This window comes from Mangifera indica, chromosome 3 (assembly GCF_011075055.1).
Source record: "Mangifera indica cultivar Alphonso chromosome 3, CATAS_Mindica_2.1, whole genome shotgun sequence".
Taxonomy (NCBI): Eukaryota; Viridiplantae; Streptophyta; class Magnoliopsida; order Sapindales; family Anacardiaceae; genus Mangifera; species Mangifera indica.
In genome coordinates, this window is record NC_058139.1 from 22,033,549 (window position 1) to 22,055,288 (window position 21,740).

The following is a 21,740-nucleotide window of genomic DNA, read 5'->3' on the forward strand; positions in this document are numbered from 1 at the left end:
AATTTGGCGTACTTGAATAACTTAATAACATTAACTTGCAAAACACCTGGGACAAAACCATCGCCTATTCCTTGATCTTATGCAGACCTTCACATTTATACATACAATAGGCAATCAATTAGTCACAACCGTAACCAAAGAAGTCCTTTATTATGTAAATAAACAGTAATACATTGTTAGATATAGATATAGATATAGATATAGATTATGTTACAGCTCCTACATTCAAGGTGTACAGTAAGAGACGTGGGGCTGCCACCAGGGGAGTAAACCAGAGAACAATTGTGGGGCTGGCTGAGATTTGTTGGGGTGTTAAATGATGGGGGAAAGCCACATGGGTTGTCTGGAATGGAAGCTTTGTAAATTAGTAAGAAGGGAGGAACAAAAGTGTTATAGATTTATATTACTGAACCCTAAGATAATCCGATCCGAACAATATAAATGCGGAAAACAAGAAAAATATAATAACACGATTTACTTGGTTCGGATCTTGTAAACGAAATCTTACATTCAAGGCAGAAGTGTTCCTCTAGTCAAATCCACTAATATCAAGTTCGATTTACAATATACAAACACACGGATCTCTCACTGTACATCAAAACAATATACAAGCAAATACACGACAATACAAAGTCAAAGAGCACCTGACTTCATCGTAGAGACACCGCCGATCGAACTCAGAGAGCAAACTCAGCCACACAGCAGCCACAAGAAGCCACAAGACGCATAAACCAGAGAAAGAAATACACAGCAGCTCACGCCTCACTTTCTCTTTATATTCTATTCTTCAGTCGGCCAAAATTATGTTTATGTACTTAGGTCAACACAAGTGAATGCCCAGCAAGTTTACCAAACTGCCCTCACTTATAAAATGAAAAGACTCATGCATCCTTAAGCTCTAATTACGCTACTGCCCTTATAGTTTTTAAACAAATATTACAAACTCCACCTTGTTTGAAAACTACAAGACTCAAACATGAATTTAAACTAGCCAAAACACCTCTGCAAGATAGACTCACAACTTTCCAATTTGCAACAAGTCTAAGGCACTCTTAAACTTATTTATTGGAACTACCTTTGTCAAAATATCAGCAGGATTCACCTCTGAAGCAATTTTCTCCAGAATTACCTGACCTCTAGACAAAATTTCTCTTATAAAATGCAACCTAATATCTATATACTTTGTTCTCTCATGAAAAGCACTATTTTTAGACAGATGTATTGCACTTTGTGAGTCACAATAGATCACAGGAATACCACAATGCAGCCCCAACTCTTCTGTTATACCTTTCAGCCACAAAGCTTCTTTTGTAGCCTCTGTCAATGCAACAATATGTTGAAGACAACTCTTCCAGCTTATCACATTATCACCAAATGTGAAAATATAGCCATTTAGAGACCTCCTCTTGTCTAAATCTGCAGCATAATCTGAATCACAATATCCTTTAATATGTAAACTGTTAGTATCAGATATAGTATATACAAGACCAAAATCACATGAACCTTTCAAGTATCTCAACACCCATTTCACAGCAGTCCAGTGTGCTTTACAAGGTTTTCCCATAAACCTACTCACCAAACTAATTGCATAAGCAATATCAGGCCTGGATCATATCATAGCATACATTAAGCTTCCTACCACATTTGCATAAGGAATCTTTTTCATATATTCAGATTCATCAGTAGGTAAATCATGCAAAACAAACATTAATTTGAAATGAGCACCTATAGGAGTATTCACAGATTTAGCATCATGCATACCATACAATTCAAGAACCTTTTTAACATATTCAGATTGAGACAGAGTTAAAATACCTTTAATTCTATCTCTATTAATATCCATTCCTAAGATTCTTTTTGCATGTCCTAAATCTTTCATTTCAAATTCATCTTTTAACAATTTTTTCAGCCTAGTTAAATCACTTATTTTCTTTGAAACAATAAGCATATCATTCACATATATCAACAAGTAAACATAGCTGCCTGTTTTAGTTTTACAAAAATAAACACAATTATCAAAGTTACTTCTAGAAAAGCCAATGGAGAGCATATAGTCATCAAACCTTTTATACCATTGTCTTGGTGATTGTTTTAGGCCATATAATGACCTTTTTAATAAGCAAACCATATCTTCAGATCCAGGTTTCTCAAAACCCTCTGGTTGCTCCATATAAATCTGCTCTTCTAGATTACCATGAAGGAAGGCAGTAGTAGCATCTAGCTGTTCAAGTTCTAAATCAAATGACACCACAACAGATAAAATAAGCCTTATTGATATATGTTTAACAACAGGTGAAAAAATCTCATGATAGTCAATTCCTTCTACTTAGGAAAAACCTTTTGCAACAACTCTAGCCTTAAACCTTCCATTTTCAAAGCCTGGAGCAACAGGTTTTCTTTTAAAAACCCATTTACAACCTATAATCCTTTTATTTTCAGGTCTTTTAACAAGAATCCATGTGTTATTTTTATGCAGAGAATCAATTTCAGCTTGCATGACATTTAACTATTCCTTTTTGTGTTTACTCATATAGGCTTGTTTGAAATTTAAAGGATCATTCAATTCAATGCAATCACCTATATTAAATGCATATGATATAAGATCTGCATGAGCATATTTAGATGGCAGTTTAATAGCTCTTCTAGTCCTATCTCTAGCCAATTGATAATCAGAAAAATCACTGTCTAAACTACTTTGACTCTGACTCTGTGATAGTTGCTGGTCCAAACCCTTATCTTCATACTTTGAAGCATGAATTGGATCTGAGCCTAAACCAGGTCCATCACTTGACTCAACACTAGCTGAATTTCTCAAGTCAGAATTCTCCACCTCAATATGAACCTGTTTAGACTGAAATTGGTTAGAGATAAACAGATCTTTATAAAAAGCAAATTCATTAAACATAACATCCCTACTAACCACACATTTTAATTCATCAATTAACCAAACTTTATAACCCTTAGTCCTTGTAGGGTATCCTAAGAAGGCAGCCTTTAAGGCTCTAGGGTTCAGTTTACCCTGTTTCACATGGATATAGGCAAGACATCCAAAAGGTCTCAAGTGATTTAAATTTGGTGGTTTACCAGACCACAATTCAATAAGAGTCTTAAAATTAATAGCAGAAGAGGGTGATCTATTAATCAAATAACAAACAGTAGCAACTGCTTCAGCCCAGAATTTCTTACTCAATCTTGAGTCAGCTAACATGCATCTTACTTTGTTCAGAATAGTCTTATTTATTCTCTCAGCAAGACCATTCTGCTGACGAGTGTCTTCACAGGTTCTATGTCTCAAGATTCCAAATTATTTACAAAAATCAGTAAACTGTTTGTTACAAAATTCAAGACCATTGTCTGTTCTTAAAACTTTTAGTTTCTTATTTGTTTGATTTTCAACAAGAGTTTTCCATTCTTTAAAAAACTCAAAAGCTTGATCTTTAGTTTTTAAAAAATAAACCCATACTCTTCTTGAAAAATCATCTACAAAGGTTAGAAAATAATGAGCATTAGATGGAGAACTAGGTACCTGAGGAGAACCCCACAGATCTGAATGCACATAATCAAGAATGTTCTTTGATCTATGAGTAGCAGCTACAAACCTCAACCTTTGTGACTTCCCTAAAACACAATTCTCACAAAACTCTAATGCAGAAATTATGTTAGAATTAATCAAGTTTTGTTAACCAAGTTCTTGCAAACCCAAGAAACTAATGTGTCCTAGCCTTTTATGCCACAAAACAGTTTCATTCATCTTATCAGGTTTAGAAGACATTGAGTCACTAACAGCTGTTCCCTCTAAAATGTATAACCCATTTATCAATTTTGCTCTCATTACTACTAAAGCTCCTTTCATTATTTTAAGCACACCTTTTTCAGATTTATAAGAATAACCATTGGAATCTAACAAACCTAAAGATATTAGGTTTCTTCTCAATTTAGGAACTAATCTAACATCATTGAGAATTTTAATAGAACCATCAGCAAGTTTCAGTTTAATAGCACCTATACCAGTTACCTCACATGCATCATCATTACCCATTAAGACTTTTCCTCCATTTATCTGTTTTAGATCTAAAAACCAGTCTTTTCTAGGTGTCATGTGATAGGTGCATCCTGAATCTAAAACCCATTCTTCCCTAGACAACCCCTCAGTTAAAACCAAAACTTCAGCACTGTCATAGCCATCAAGTAGATTTACAGACTCATGTTTCTCATTATTTGAATGGAAATTCATTTTCTTTCTTTCAGGGCAATTTCTTTTCATATGGCCTTCTTTATGACAATTCCAACAAACTCTTTTTGCCCTAGATTTAGATATATTATTTCTTTTATCTTTTTGTTGAAATTTCTTTTCTGTTCTGCCTCTTACTTGCAAGTCTTCACCTATGGTTTTCTTTTCTATCTTCATTTCTAAATCTTTTGACTTAAGAGCCCCTAAGACATCTTCTAAAGAAAGAGACTCTCTACCATATTTAATAGCAGCTTTTACATCTTTAAAAGTTTCAGACAGTGAGTTCAAAATAATAATGGCTTGATTTTCATCAGAAAGTTTCTCTTCTATATTAGCCAGATTAATAGTAATTTTATTGAACTCATCTAAATTTTCTTCTAAAGACTTTCCTGGATCCATTTTAAAATCAAACAGTTGCTCTTTCAAATATATTTTATTAGTCAAAGATTTAGTCATATAAAGAGATTCAAGCTTCAACCATAATTTTGCAGCAGTACTAACATCATCAACTTGTCTTAAAACATTATTAGATAGATGTAAAATAAGCAAGCTATAAGCAGTTTCAAGTACCTCAACTTTCTGAGATTCTGTCATATCAGAAGGTAAAGCATCTAAACCCTCCAAGGCCTTTGCACACCTTTGATGCACCAAAACAACCCTCATCTTTTTCCTCCAAATATTAAAATCATTTTTTTCCATTAAACTGTTCTATTTCCAACCTTGTTGACCCCATTATGTTCTTTTTCTTTTTTCTTTTAGTTTCTTTAATCCTACAAGTACCAAAAGAAAATACAGCAGTACCAAGAACGCAAAGTACTCACAACAAAGAACACAATCTTTCCAAAATATATTCACATATATCAAGAGACACAACACATATATTTCACCAGAATATATTGCAAAGCATGAAGACCAAACACGCCTCAAGATATACACAAGCAGCCAAATATAAACAGAAAAGAAACGAAAATAGGTCACAAGATCACAGATCGAAAAAATCTTTTGTGGCTCTGATACCACTTGTTATAGATTTATATTACCGAATCCTAAGATAATCCGATCCGAACAATATAAATGCGAAAAAAAGGAAAAATACAATAACACGATTTACTTGGTTCGGATCTTGTAAACGAAATCCTACATCCAAGGCAGAGGTGTTCCTCTAGTCAAATCCACTAATATCAAGTTCGATTTACAATATACAAACACACGGATCTCTCACTGTACATCAAAACAATATACAAGCAAACACACGACAATACAAAGTCAAAGAGCACCTGACTTCACCGTAGAGACACCGCCGATCGAACTTAGAGAGCAAACTCAGCCACACAGCAGCCACAAGAAGCCACAAGAAGCCACAAGACGCATAAACCAGAGAAAGAAATACACAGCAGCTCACGCGTCACTTTCTCTCTATATTCTATTCTTTAGTCGGCCAAAATTATGTTTATATACTTAGGTCAACACAAGTGAATGCCCAGCAAGTTTACCAAACTGCCCTCACTTATAAAATGAAAAGACTCATGCATCCTTAAGCTCTAATTACGCTACTGCCCTTATAGTTTTTAAACAAATATTACAAAAAGTACCTTTGGGTTGGTTGGATTTTCAAACTGCTGCAACATGTAAGCATTTGGTGTCTTAGCCAAAATCCCCTCTGCCTCCCCCTCCATCCCTTTAGCGGGATCAGTGAGAACTAGCTCGGCTCCAAAAGTTCGAAGAATAATTCTTCTTTCAGTATTGATTGAAGCAGACATTGTAATGATAAGTTTAGAGTGTTTGGCTGCCGTCATGAATGCCAACCCTATGCTAGTATTTCCACTGGTTGGTTAAATGAGCACACTCTTCAACAACCATCCACTAAACACGGTCAAAACCAAGGGAAATATAAAACAACATTCTTCTATCTGACCCAAATCAAATATAAATCATACAAGGAAAAAATGAAGAAGGGTGGGCACACAGATCAACTACGATTAGAATGGTTACAAAAGGACATTTGAGCTTGAGTGCGTATCATTTGACAAAAATCTTTTTGTAAAGAGGAACCGGTGTTATTCCACACTCAAGCTCTCTAATTTTCAAAAACTTAAGTTTTGAAAAATTACCTTTTCTCTCATAGGATTTTTTTTTTTTTATCTTCATCTTTGCCAACGATTAGAAGTTGTTGGCATCTCCATTGCTTCAGCAAAGATTGGCTCTATCTCTCCCTCTCGGCGTTTCTCCCCATCATTCATTAACATCTTAATCTTTGTCATTCAATTTTCAACAGACTGAAAAAATTGAAGATGGATTTATCGTCAATTCGATTTGCTACTCCATTTGATGACAAACCCTCTTTGTTGTTTGTTTCATTTCCATAGCTGATGATGAACGAGCTCCGACTAAGAAGTTGCCCAATTGTGGTTGAAGATGAATGAAATTTCTAGACTTTTTATTGATATTCATCATTATCTTACAAGATTCAGTTGATTCCATCAACCTTTCCATCGTCGAGAGTGTCATCAGTCTTTCTATTATCTTTGAGTTAACTCTAATAGGAAAAAAATATTACTTTTTAAATTTTAGATGAAAAATATTTAAATTTTTATATTAAAAATAAAAAATATAATAAAATTTTTATTTTTATTTTTTTATTATTATTATTTTACCTTTAATGGTTACCTAATGGTAAAGACACAGAATTACGAAATTCAAATGCCCTTCTGTTTTTTGTCCTGGCATTGCAGAGAGATCCAATGGTCCACAATGTGCGCCAATCCAATCTAACAGCCATTCAACGCGGACAGTGATTTTTAAACAAAAGCGACGTCGTATAGCTCACGAAGGAGGAAACAGGCCACAATAAAAAGTGAACAATCGCCATGGCGGATAAAGATTCGCTTAAAAACTGAAAACAGAGTCACGAAAATGCCAGTAGCCCAAGTAGCAACCCTGAACCACATCTCCAGAGAATCCTCGGATATAAGGCGTCTCGCCAACTTTTACAAGGAGGTATAATTTTCCACTGAAACTGATTTCGGGGAATTCAAGGTGATATGGCTGAATTTGCCTGGAGCTTTTGCTCTTCACCTCATCAAGAGAAGCCCCGTCACCAAGCTTCCGGAAGGTCCCTACAGCAACACGTCACCCGTCCTGGACGCCAGCCATCTCCCCAGAGGTCATCATATCTGCTTAACTGTAGACCAATTTGACTCCTTTGTCCACACTCTTCAGGTATTCCTTTGTTTTTTCTTGTGACTTTCGATTATTTTTTATGTTTTTAATGATTTTTTGCGATGCTGCTGACAGGCAATGAAAACAATAATTCATAATAATAATTTTGAAAACAAAATCCAAACATTTTTGCTAAGATTTTTCTAAATTACAATTGGAACCCAAAAATAATGGTGAATACAAGAAAATACTGATAGGGTGAACTTTCATTCATTTAGGGGACGTTTAGTTTGGGTAATGTTTTATTACCAAAATAGAAAGATTATTTTGAAAATAGATTACTTAAAAGATTACTAGGTATAAATTATTACTATGTTTAATAAAATTTAGTAAGTATAAATAATTATTGTATTTGATTAAAGGTAATAAAATATTACTAGTAAATATTTTACTTAAATGTCTTTGAATATAATTATTTTTAAATATTTTTTATATTATTTATCATATTAATTAAAAATAAATTTATTTAATAAATAATAATATAATTATAATAAAATCAAGATTACCTTAGTAATCTTTAAATATCTAAGGTAAAGGTGGTAATCAGATTATCACATATATTATCTATCACGTTAGTATTGATAATAAAAAATTATTATAATCTTTTTAGAAATGTTTGATCATATCCTTAAGATAGCCTCAAGTATTTGATCATATCCTTAACATCAAATTTCACTTTTATATTTTTCTGTCCTGTGCAGGTAATGGATTGGAAGTCGCCAGTAAGAGCAATGAATAGGCCAACTCCACCTGTGGCTGTGGTATAAAATATGTTGTCAAAGTAGGCTGAGGGAAAATGTTTGAACATATGTTGTATTTTGAGACCCTAATAATCATGTACGTTAGGATTGCTCGGGATTGTATGCATGCCTATTATTGTTTCTTAATCTTTGACAAATGAGAATAAATGGGAAAAGAAATCAGCTGAAGTTTTTACTATACGTAATGAGTGGCCTCCATCTTGTACCATTTGTTAGCTGAGTAAGTTTGATGTGCATTGAAACTAGTGATCAAAACGATATTATTGGGACCTAATGGTTAGTTTTATGTCAGTTAATAGTAGATTCAATTGATGTAGGGTAAGGGTAGGTTCAATTGGCCAGAACTTATGATTAATCCGATTTGGTTGAAGGATAAAACTCATTATTGATTTAACCATAAAGTTAATCTATTAGTTATGCAAAACAATAAAACTATATATATATACATTTTTTATAGATAAATGTGTACACATTTTTGGTAGGCAAATATGTACATACATGGATATGTTATTTAGTGATTTTAAATTAAAATAAAGTAATATTCATTCACATGATAACATATTGTTGTATATACATATTTGTATATCAAAAGTATGTATATTTAAGGACTCAAATGGATATTAAAAATTAAATTCATATAGTATTATTCATGCAATTATACCATTACTTTGCAAACATTTATTATTAAATATTGCCCAACAAATAAATTTAATATATAAAATTTTAATTATTTTATATTAAGGTCACAAATTCAATTAACGGATTAGAATTCAACCAACCCATCAAACTAATTGATTTATGAATTTAAACTTAGTCCGATTCCAAAAAAATTGGTTTAACTTTATTTTTAAGAAAATATTCTATAATGTCTACATGAAAAATGTGTTGTATCCTATATTTCTAGTTAAGATATTTGTGATTACTTTACTTCTTATCTATAAGATGAATAGGTAAGATTATAATTTTATTTGTTGTATTTAAATTTAAATTTAAAATTAATTTTTTTGTTTTGTTTTATTGGAAATTTAAAATTTAAAATCTTGATTTGGACACAGTCCTTTGAGCATTGGATTATTGTTCTATTCAAACGAACTAAGTTTAAGTTTTAGTTTAAGATCAATTTCTTATTAGTGTTATCATACTAGAGCTCACCTTATCAATGATTCTTGTTCTTCTTTAAGTTTTTTTTTCTTTTTTAGCCATCTCTCTTTTTTTCACAATCTTTTTTATTTATGATATTATTATTTATTGATTAAGAAAACCGAACTTAATTTTAAAATAACCGTTTTAAATTTAAGCCAAACTCGGTAAGTTTTTTTGTTTTTTCATGTCAACTTAATCAAGTTATAGCCCATTGTAATCAAGTCCATTCTCATCTTAAGCTTTGATATTCCCAGCCCAGCCCAACCAAACTTTTAGCTTTATCTTCTCTCTCAGCCGTTTCCGATGGTATCCCAACTTACATTCACAAACCCAAACGGAGGGAGCATGGCAATTTCTCTGCAATCTCCGGCGGCGTACATTCCCCCAAAAACCTTCGTCAAACGACAACCGACATGTGTCAGTCACCAGATATCTTTCTGCCTCCCAACAACCGCAAACATAACTGCATTGAGAAAAAACTGATCCGTTGTTTTCAAAGCCATCAAAGAAAGCCGAGAAAGCTCAGATAAATCAGAGGCCGGTACTGACGCAGAATCTGAAATGGCTGGCGACTCGAGTGCGGAGTTGAGCGAGTTGGGATAGAAGATGAAGAAGGTTTTGCAGGAGAGGGAAGAGGAGAGAGCGGGGGATTTGTTGAGTGGAGTTTCGGAGGGGATTAAGGAGATAGAATGGTCGGCGTTCGTTTTGGCCGAGCTGTCTGATCAGGTTGTTGCTGGAAGAGGCGTTCAGAATTTCTTTGGCTGAGAAAAATAAAAGTCCAAATCTTCCCCCTCTTTGCTTCCATTTCGAACTCAGTAATTTTGGAGTAAATTTGATTTAGTTTTGTTCTGTTCTTATAGTCGCTTACATATTTGCAACTATTTGCTGGATATTTGTCCATGTTTGCCACAAATAAGGGAAATATATTTGTTTTGGTTGAGCTGTCTGGTGGGCTTTCGCTGGAAGAGGCGTTCAGGATTTCTTTGGCTGATAAAGATCAAAGTCCAAATCTTCCCCCTCTTTTTCTTCCATTTCCAGCTCTGGATTTCTTTTGCTGGATGTTATTTCATATCAGATAAGTTGTTGAAAAAACAAAATTTTGAGAATAAATTTTGTCCTTCAACTTTCGCTCTCTATTTAAAATAGTTTTGTCCTTTTTTATCATTGAAAGACAATTTATCCAATTAACAAGTTCCCACGCATTATTATCCAGAGATTTATCACATTTTTCTCTTTGTGATTTTAGGATATATGACATTTTTCTCCTTATGATTTTAGTAAATATTTGATTTAAATAATATTTTATTATTAAAATTAAAATATTATATTAAAAATAAATTAAATTATTAGATATAAATAGTTATTATATTTAATAAAATTTGATAAAAATAAATAGGTATAAATAATTATTTTATTTAATTAAAAATAATAAAAAATATTAATAAATTATTTTACTTAAATGTTATTGATATAATTATTTTAAAATATTTTTTATATTACTTGTTATATTAATTAAAAATAAGGTGTTTTTTATTCTAAAAAATTAATAAATAAAAATATAATTATAATAAAATCAAAATTATTTAATAATTTTTTAATACCTAAGGTGAGAGTGATCATCAAAGTACCACTTACATTACTTACCATATCACCATTCATAATAGAAGATTATTGTAATATTTTATTATTGATAAATCAAACAAGATAATGTAAATAATAAAATATAGATTATCAATGTAATTTTTATTAACTGGAACCAAACAATCTCTTAAAGTTTTATGACTTTTCTCCTGAAAAGATTCCTTAAAATTTCATCTATACTATTATGGTATAAGAAACTATCTACGCTTAAATAAAACTGAGTGCATATAAGATAATTGAATAATTTTAAATTAAAGATATCTAAAAATCAATTGGATGAAAGTAGGTTTTGGTTTTATATTAAGAAATAGAATAGCTCTTGTTCCATCTTAGTATGAAATTTTAGTGGCCAGAAACCTAGTTTGGAAGCACAAAATAGTATCAGAACACTTGACGGAAGACCATTTTTTAGAAATCATGAGTAAACAAAATGATGGCGTCAAACTCCTCACTTATTTGGTTTATTGATTATAGAGTTAGTCAATAAATTAGAGATTGTTCTGTTTGACATGATTAATGCGACCACAAAAGAGTGGTTTGGCTCAACTAAGACCATTTTTTGGAAAGCGTAAATAAACAAAATGATGGCATTGATTTTTTTAAGAACAAAAACAATATTGTTTTGCCTTAGTGTTACTAACGTGAACACCAAACCCAAATTGAATTTGTAACTCTCTTCGATGTTAACAACAAATATAATGGTAGTAATATTTTTTTCGTCCACCAGTAAATTTGAACAAAAGTTTAATTTACAAATTTAACTTAAATCTCTCTCTGATAATATTATATTATTAATTTTATTAATAAACTTTACTCGAATAATTTAAAGTTCAAACTGTATTTGACCAAACTCATATTCAAACACGACAAGCACTAAAATCCAGTCTTTAGAGTAGTGGTCATTCTTTATTATATTTACATAATAAAGAAGTTTGTTGAATGGAAACATCATTGTTTTTGTCTGGATGTTTCAAAGTAGTTGAATGGAAACATCATTGTTTTTGATGTGGTAATTAATAATATTCGCAAGACTTGGGCGTTGAATCTTCCATCTCTTCAGCTTCTTCATTCCTACACAATCATTAATGCTTTCTTACCTGCAAACAAGTAAAGCAAACACTCTGTAGTCTGTGGTGCTTCAAAACTTACCTCTACTTCTCAGAGAAACATACTGATCAAGCCATCAAGCTCTACTTGTACTTGTTCTAAACCTTCCCTTCTGATTTCTTTCTTTTAATTGTCTGTTGTTTCAAATTACTTTTCTATAATTTTCCTCACCCAGGCTTTAACTATCAATTCTCTTATCTTTTTTATTAGATCTGTTTTATACTCAGTATCAATAAATTTCTTACGATAGAAAAAAAAAAAAAAAAAGAATTAGCAGTATCGTCAACTTCTCTTTTTATTATTGCTGGTAGTTATCTGTTTGCTTCAAGCTAGACTATGTTCATTGAGGGTTGCTCTTAAAAACTTTGATTTTTATACTTGTTTGTTGTGTGTGTGTGTTTTTTGGTCTCCTGAGAACGCTTAGAAGTTTCATTCTTTATCTTTTTTTTCCCCTGTTTTCATTATTGAGTTATTGATTAGCCTTGCTTTTATGTTCAGTATTCTCAGTGTGAAACTAGGTTTTGTTCATTAAGCTTTTCTCTTAAATAGTTGTTGAAATATTTTGTTATATAATGTTGTCCACTTCTTTTTCTTTCCTTTCCTTTCCCTCCTAAGCACCCTTTACTTGTAGCTTTGCTTGAGAAGAAAAGAAAAAAAAAAACAGAGAGAGAGTGTGTGTGTGTGTGTTCAAGTATTTATAGGCAATGGCTGAAGAAATAGCTATCAGCACTGCTGCGGGACTTGCATCAAATGCTACAGAGTCGGGATATTTTTTGCTTAAACGGCAGATATCGTATGTGTTCAAGTACCGGAGCTACATCAACGACCTCAAAAAACAAGTTGAGGATCTCAGAAATAAAAGAGAAACAGTAGAAAAACCTGTAGAGTCGGCTGAAAGGCAGGGGGAAGAGATTTATAAAGCTGTTAAGAAATGGCTGAGTGATGTAGATGAGTTCACTGAAAGGGTAGAAAAGGCCATCACTGAGGATGAGGATAAAGCAAACAAGGGCGGCTGTTTCAAATTGGGGTCATATCCTAATTTGATTCAACGTTACAAGCTTGGAAAGCAAGCAATGAAAGCCCAAATGGATGGTGCCGATATGCTGGGGAAAGGCAATTTTAGTAGTGTTTCCTACCGTCCTGCTCTACAGAGGACAGAATCCATGTATGTTAGAGACTATGAGACGTTTGATTCTAGACAGCAAGCTTTTCAGGAAATTATGGAGGCATTGCTGGATGTTAATATTAACATGATTGGGGTATATGGGATGGGAGGTGTGGGCAAAACCACACTGGTCAAAAAAGTAGCATGGGAAGCAAAGAAAAACAAGTTCTTTGATGAGGTGGTCATCGCTGAGGCAACACAAACTCCAGACTACAAAAGAATTCAAGAAAAAGTTGCTTCTGAGTTAGGACTGGAATTTAGGCAGCAGGATGAATATCAGAGAACCGATCTACTACGAAACAGGATAAGGAAGGAGAAGAATTTACTAATAATTTTAGATAATGTTTGGACAAAACTTGACTTGGATGCAATTGGAATTCCTTTCAAAGGTGTTGAGGGAGAAAACGATGAGAAGATCAGGCCATGCACAATATTGTTAACTTCTAGAAATCGGGATTTATTAAGTAAAGATATGAAGACTCAGAAGGACATATTCATTGGTCCTCTATCTTATGGAGACGCATTGAATTTGTTTTGCAAGATTGTGGGTGGTGTTGCAAAAAGCTCTGATTTTCGTTCTGTGACGGTTGAGATTGTTAGGAAATGTGCAGGTTTGCCAGTTGCAATTTCAACGATTGCAAATGCATTGAAAAATGAGAGTCTTCATGCTTGGAAAGATGTCTTGGCTCAACTGAAAAGGTCTAATCCAACACATATTCTAGATATGGATGAAACTTTGTATTCTACGATAGAGCTGAGTTACAAATTTTTGAAAAATGAGGAAGCTAAATCATTATTTCTTCTTTGTGCTCTCTACAATGCTGGTGATAGTGTGTTTATTGATGACCTTTTAAAATGTAGTATGGGTTGGAGTTTGTTTGGAGATGTTTATACATTGGAAGAAGGAAGGAATAGATTGCACAGGTTGATAGATCATCTCAAAGCTTCTTGTTTATTGTTGGATGGCACCTATGACAATTCAGTTAAAATGCATGACATTATTCATGCTGTTGCGGTATCGATTGCATCAATGGAGAAGTTGATGTTTAATATTCAAAATGTTATCGGCTTGGAAGAAGTGTTGGGGGAGAAGATATCAAAAGATTCAATTGCTATATCTTTGCCCGATAGAAATATTAATTATGATCTTCCTGAACGGTTAGAATATCCAAAACTGAAGTTATTCTTCCTATTTGCAATAAATCGCTCTCCACAAATTCCAAATGCTTTTTTCAAAGAGGTGAAAGAACTTAGAGTATTAAGTCTCAGCGGATTGCAATTCTTGCCATTACCTTCATCCATTTCTTTCCTAAAAAGCCTTAAAACACTGCTCCTGAAATTCTGCATATTAGAGGATCTAAGAATACTTGGAGAGCTAAGTAAATTAGAAATTCTTAGCTTGGCTGGATCTAATTTTAAAGAGTTTCCTGCAGAAATCAGACAATTGACTCGGTTGAAGTTGTTAGATTTGAGCAATTGTTCAAACCTTAAATACATTGCCACAAATGTCATCTCCTCCTTGTCTCAATTACAAGAATTATATATGGGCAATAGCTTTGTTCAATGGGAAGTTGAAGGAGTTGATAATCAAGGACGAAGAAATGCTAGTCTTGAAGAGTTGAAGCGGTTGTCTAATCTAACAGCTTTACATCTTCATATTCAGGATGCTCGAGTTATGCCACAAGACTTGTTCTTCAAGAAACTGAAAAGTTATAAAATATTTATTGGAGATAAATGGAAGTGGCCTATTAAATTTGACCTTTCAACTTCAAGAATGTTGAAACTCATGATTGATGATAGTATTCATTTGCAGCATGGGGTCAGAAGTTTGTTGAAGATGACTGAAGATCTCTCTTTAAAAGGAATGAGTGGTGTTAGAAATGTTATTTATGAACTCAATGTGGATGGTTTTCCACATTTAAAGCATCTACACATAAAAGATGATCTCGAGCTTTTATATATCATTAACTCAGTTACTTGGAAACTAGTCCTTCCCAACTTGGAGTCCTTGATTCTTGGTAATTTGATTAAACTGGAGAATATATGTCATGGTCAACTCAATGTAGGGTCCTTCAGAAATTTAAGGATCATAAAAATTGAAAAATGTGATAGATTGGAGTATCTTTTTGTATATTTCATAGTAAAAAACCTTGTGCAACTAGAAGAAATTGAAGTGACTGATTGTAAGAACCTAAAAGAGATTTTTGGTGAAGAAAATAATGACCCTGGTGATGAAATTGAAACAAATAATAAGACTGAGTTCAATCAGTTGTGTTCTCTGACACTACAACGCCTACCCAAATTCATAAAGATCTGCTTTGACATGAGGGTATGCTTTGTATTTTCATCTCTCATTTTCTTTTGATGTAAAAATTAGTATTTTATTAGTTTATGAGTGATGTTTATGGGAAAAAATTGTCTCTACAGGTTGTCTTTCCAAGATTGGAGAACTTGAAAGTATGTTCAATTAATTTTGAGAATACATGCATTGATGAACCTCTAGCAATGTTTCATTATAGTCAATGCCTAAAAAGCTTGACCGTGGAGGAGTGTAATGACTTGAAATTTTTGTTTTCATCCTCTATGGTCAAAAGTCTTAATCAACTCCAAAAGCTTTTGATAAGCAATTGTAAGTCAATGGAAGTAATAACTGACCCAGAAGGAGTACAAAATGAAGAAAAGATAGTTGATATGAGTTTTCCCAGACTATTGTATCTGAAGCTTGAAGTTCTTCCAAAACTCACAAGTTTTTGCGTGGGAAATTTGATTGAATTCCCTTCCTTAAAAGAACTTCACATTGAGCGTTGCTCTAATTTGAAGACATTCTTCTATAAATCTTTTTATCCAGAAATAGAGAGAGAACCTAAAGAAGAAGCAAACTCGGAGAACAACTTTATTGATATATACCCGCTCTTCGATGAAAAGGTAATATAGTTACTTCTTTATAATAAAAAACAATGTTGCCTAACACAATATTTGGATTGCATTCTCATTGTGAACTTGTGGATATTTTATACCAAAATATTAACATCGTGAATTGTTTGCTGCAGGTCGCTTTTCCAAGCTTGGAAAAGATGGTGCTCTTACACTTGGATAACTTACAACTGATATGGTACAACCAAAAACTCTATATGGAATCCTTTTGCAAACTAAAAGTTGTGAGAGTTGAATCCTGTGAAAAGTTATTGACTATTGTTCCATGTAATACTCAAGGACATTTCACTTTACACAATCTAGAAAGATTGATTGTTAAGAATTGTAAGAGTATGAAAAGTCTCTTTCCAGTTTCTACTGCTACTGGTCTTGTACAACTTAAAAAGCTACAGATAAACTCTTGTGGGTTGGAGAAAATTGTTTCTGAGGAAGAAGTTAATGGGGCCCCAATATTTTTGTTTCCACAATTAACATGGATCCACCTTGAAAATTTACAGGAACTGAAATGTTTCTACCCGCGGTTGCATGCAGTAGAGTGGCCAATGTTAAGAAGTTTGGGTGTGTATAAATGCAAGAACATAAATTTATATGCTTCTGAATTTCCTAGCTTTCAAGCCAGAGACAGGGAGAGGCAGCCTGCCCTTTTTTTCTTAGAAAAGGTATGATTTCAATTTAATCTATACCCATTCATAAATAAAACATCTATATATTATCCAGATTGATTTGAGCATTATCCCTTTCATTAGAGGTTGCACTTTTTAGTATTATTGGTGTACAACTAAGTATCCAACACAACAGAAGGGTCTAATAGGTGGAGGAACTCTTCATGTATCAACCCAAAGACCTTCCATCAACCAATTGATGTTAGATAACTATTGGGCCTGCAAATATACTACACCAACACAAAATCAAGATTTGAATTAGGGATCAATGAATTTTATTTTCCAATTCATTAGAAGGACATTAAATTTTCTATTGCAAATGAAAATAAACAAAGGGGTACTTTTCCTTTTGCTTGATTATAATAAATTTGTTTTTCTCCATAAATCTGTCGAGTCAATAAATATTAATCGACTGAATATTTTAGTTGAAGGATATTATTCAATTTGTTGATTAAAAATTGTTGGTCATTTATGTAATTCTTGTTTAAGGTCTATTTACTTCGTAAGATATTTATTTAATTAATAATTTTAAATGCATAAACAGAACTTGAGCTGGGGAAAGTTAATGAGTAATCTGAGTTTCATGCAGTATAAACCAATTTCTTATTTTTTTGTATTAAAATTTGGCTCATAATAGTTGATAGGACTTTTGCCTTGTATGTTTCTGTTTACAGTAATATATTTTACATTTTCTCCAGATTAAAGATCTGGTAATATATTTTTTTTAGTTGCTTATTAGATGTAAATAACATGTGACACCTGTACCATTTATATAAAAAATTTCCTTGTTATTTATTTGTGCATTGTTGTGCGCTCGTTGATGACTTAATGCTCACACCAACTTGTTGACTTGTTCATAAATTTTAGATCATACCAAATTTGGAAGAGTTGGCATTAGAGGCACATGACTTCAAATTGACATTCCTCCACTCTGAAATAGTTGAGAGCTTTGGCAAGCTTAAAATACTTTGGCTGGCTAATTTTGATGATGAATTTGTTGCTTCTTTGTTCGATTTCCTTCAAAAATTAAATTGTTTGGAGTCGCTTGGTTTTTTTGATAATAGTTTCAAAGAGCTCTTCCCCTATGAACAAGGACATATATGGAAACAGGATTTTCTAGGGAACACATTTCTTCCAAATCTTCAAAGGCTACAAGTGCGTAGATGTCATCGTTTGACAATGTTAATGCCATCTGCAATGTCTTTCAAAAATCTTGAAACTCTGGAGGTATACAATTGCAATGGATTAGCCAAGGTACTAACAAGTGAAGCAACCAAAACTCTTGTCAATCTCACAACAATGAGAATAAGAGAGTGCAAGCTATTGATAGAGATAATGGCGAACGAGGGAGACAAAGAAGAAGAGATTGTTTTTGGCCAATTGAAAGTTTTGGAGCTTCATTGTTTATCAAGCCTTGCATTCTTCTGCTCAACTAATTATTCCTTTAAATTCCCCTATTTGGGACAAGTTATTGTGAGTCAATGCCCAAAATTGAATATCTTTTCGCAAGGAGCTTTAAGCACACCGTTGCTAGAGAAAGTACAACTGACTGAGTCAGATGATGATGTAGAATGTTTCTGGAAGGATGATCTCAATTCTACCATTCAACAAATATTTACAGATATGGTACTTACTCTTCCACTAAACATTTGCGCTTTTTTCCTTTTACAACATTGCTATTGGTATGTATATTTTAAATATTACTACCAATAGATATGTTGGTTAGAACTCAATAATAATAATACTAATAATCAAGAAAATATAAGATTTGAATAAAATATTTAATTGAGAGAAGATTTTTGTGATTATGATATGATATCTAAGTTAGGATAAAATATTTGATTTGAAAAAGGTAAAATAAATAGAGATGATTGCATTGAGAGGACGGAGAATATTGTTATTAGGTAAAAATAGAGGTCTTAACACTATTTTATTTTAATGTTAATAAAATTCACATTAGGTCTCTATCAGTTTGTAATATTAATTGGGATAGTAAGTCTATTATAATTTTGATTTTATTGGAGAGATTAATGCAATGTTGGCAAAGTCATAACTACGAGAGCATTATATTCTATAGACTAGGATGAAAGGTTACCAAACCCGTATTTCGATTGAATTAATTCCATTATGCCACGAATCTCAATCTACTGATGACATATACAAATCAATTGCAGACTAAGCAAGTTTGAAAAAGTAAGGAAGATGTTTGTTCAATTTTTGAACAATTATTTTTTGTTTTATTGGATTCTGGTTTTTCTCAAACTGTTCTAAATCTGTCATCATACCTTGGTTAAATTTTTAAGAGAACTGCTTGTAACTCCACAATGTATTTTTTTTAAAACCCAGTTTCAATGTATACTTAGATAGTCAATTGCATGCAAAAGGAATGTTATAATTCTATACAATTTATTCATTTTCTTGTTAATACATATATTCACGGCCACACAGTGGCTATTTTCTCTGCTGCCTGTCCAATTAGTGACAGCATAAGATTAAGTCTGTCAATGGTCTTTCTTGTCCAACTTTGAGGTGGTCCTATATAACAATGAGGGACATAAATTCAAACTATAAAAATAATGGGATATTAATTAAAATAGGAAAAAAAATTGTCGTCTAAACATTTTTTGGTTAACTTTTGATGTAGTTGTTTTTCTAAGTAAATTCATTATTTATTCTAATAATACCCTTTTTCTTTAGTATACCTTTCCTTTAGCCGTGTTCATTCTCGACACAGCGAACAATGATGAACTCCAACAGTATACTATCACATTGAATGCAAAATAGTTTGATAACTTATATCATAATAAATCGAAACTTTCATTAAAACTTCTACGGATAAAAGTTTAAAACTTTGAATGCTAATTTTTATGAGGTTTGGTTTTATTTGTTTGTTTTGTTATCGATTTCATTAGTTATGTAGACAGTGAATATCTGTTGTATTAGTCAAAGTAGAATAAGTTTTAATGTAAGATCAGAACGGAAAGCAGAAAGGCGATTTTCTGGAAATCGAGTGGGAGTGCGGTGCTAGTGCAAGTGTGAAGTATGAGTGCGAGCATGCAAAAATGCGTGCATTTCTTTCGCTTTATGTAAACATAAAATATTTTATGTTTATATTTATATATAAATAATATTTTTATAATAAAATATTTTTTATATAATAATTTATTTTTACATTAATTATTTTTATAAAAAATTTATAAAAATTATTTAATATTAATATAAGACATGAGTGCGAGAAATGCTCTTGGACTCCTTTATGTAAATATTTTTATATAAAGTGACAGAAATGTATGCATTCTCGCATGCACGCATTTGCACTTCGTATTTTCACACTCATACTCGGTTTCTAGAAAATCTTGTTTTTGCTTTCCATTCTGATTTGACAGCAGAACTTGTTTTACTTCGACTAATATAATAGATATTCACTATCTACATAACTAATATAATTGGTAACTAAACAAATGAACAAAATCAAACCTCTCTCAGCAATCAGTATTCAAAGTTTTAAACTTTTATCCATAAAAGTTTTCACAAAAAGTTTTCAACAAAAATTTCGATTTATTATGATATAAGTTATTAAACTATTTTATATTCAATGTGAGAATGTACCGCTGGAGTTTACCACTATTGGTTGGGTTGAGAAAAAACAAGGCTGAAGGGAAAGTATACTAAAGGAAAAAGAGTATTATTGGAATAAACGATGAAATTGCTTAGAAAAGTAACTGTATTAAAAGTTTGCTTTAAAACGTTTAGGCGGAATTTTTTTTTTGTCTACTTTAATTAATATCCCAAAAACAAATAACATTTTCACTACATAAATATTCATTTTGTTAAGCTTTTTTTTTAGTCTCTCAAAATTCAAAATATTGAATATATTGTGGTTTCACCCCTTTTTTTGGATTTTACAGATTGGTTTCCACAACATGGAATATGTCAAGCTCTCTGAATTCCCCACATTAAAGGAGAAAATTTTGAACGAAGGATTGCCAGTAAGCTTATTCTGCAATTTAAAGTGGTTAGTATTGGATGAGGATTTTGATAAGTCAACTGCTTTTCCGTTCCATGTATTCAATGATTTAAGAAATTTGGAGACTTTGGAGGTGAGAAATTACCATTCATTAGAAGATTTATTTGATATAAAAGGAAAGACAGTAAAGAACAGTAAGGAAGAAATTTTGGGCTTCAACAACCTGAAATCACTGAAAGTTCACGGTTGCAGCAGCTTGAGATATATATTTACTCCTGCTATCATCTTGGGCCTTGATCAACTTCAAGAGATTGAAGTGAAGAATTGTGCTTTGGTTGAAATAATTATAAAAGACGAAGGAAAGGAGGGAGCCATTGATAAAATTTTCATCCCTTATTTGAGTTCCATTGTTCTTGAGCTATTGCCTGACTTGACAAACTTCTATTCAGGAACTAACTATTTGGAATGCCCTTCCTTGAAAAGTATTACTATAACCAACTGTCCAAAGATGGAGACGTTTGTTTTCTCCAATTTGAAGACGGAATTTTTGATCATGATGCATCCTTTTCGGTGAAAAGGTTGTCACTTCTTAAATAATTTTTCATATTTTATTAGAAGAATTTTCATTTCCAGAATTTTTCACCCCTTCAGTTATAATATCTTAAAAGTTACTCCAACAAATAGAAAATTTCTTTCTAGGCATTAGTGAAAGAAGTTTTCTCTAAGCTAGTTTTAATTTTTATATTGTGGTCAACAATCTTTGTTATCATTATCTGAACTCAAATATTGATTGTATGGTTTTGTTCCCTACAAACCTCAAGATTTGATCATAATGCACATATTTTGCAAGAAGAATTCTCCTGTCCAGAAATATTTCACCTCAGATATATATCCTTAAAAGTTACACCAC

General features: G+C 32.3%; 1 protein-coding gene across 1 annotated transcript; it reads left to right on the top strand.

The window, feature by feature from the left end:
* The first annotated feature begins 11,983 nt into the window (after positions 1-11,983).
* On the top strand, positions 11,984-21,404 carry LOC123211643 (putative disease resistance protein RGA3). The gene is made up of 5 exons (XM_044630436.1): positions 11,984-15,596; positions 15,695-16,192; positions 16,318-16,860; positions 17,731-18,489; positions 20,772-21,404. The coding sequence occupies exons 1-5, from the start codon at positions 12,807-12,809 to the stop codon at positions 21,402-21,404; spliced, it is 5,223 nt and encodes a 1,740-aa protein (XP_044486371.1). The 5' UTR covers positions 11,984-12,806.
* The last annotated feature ends 336 nt before the right edge of the window (positions 21,405-21,740 follow it).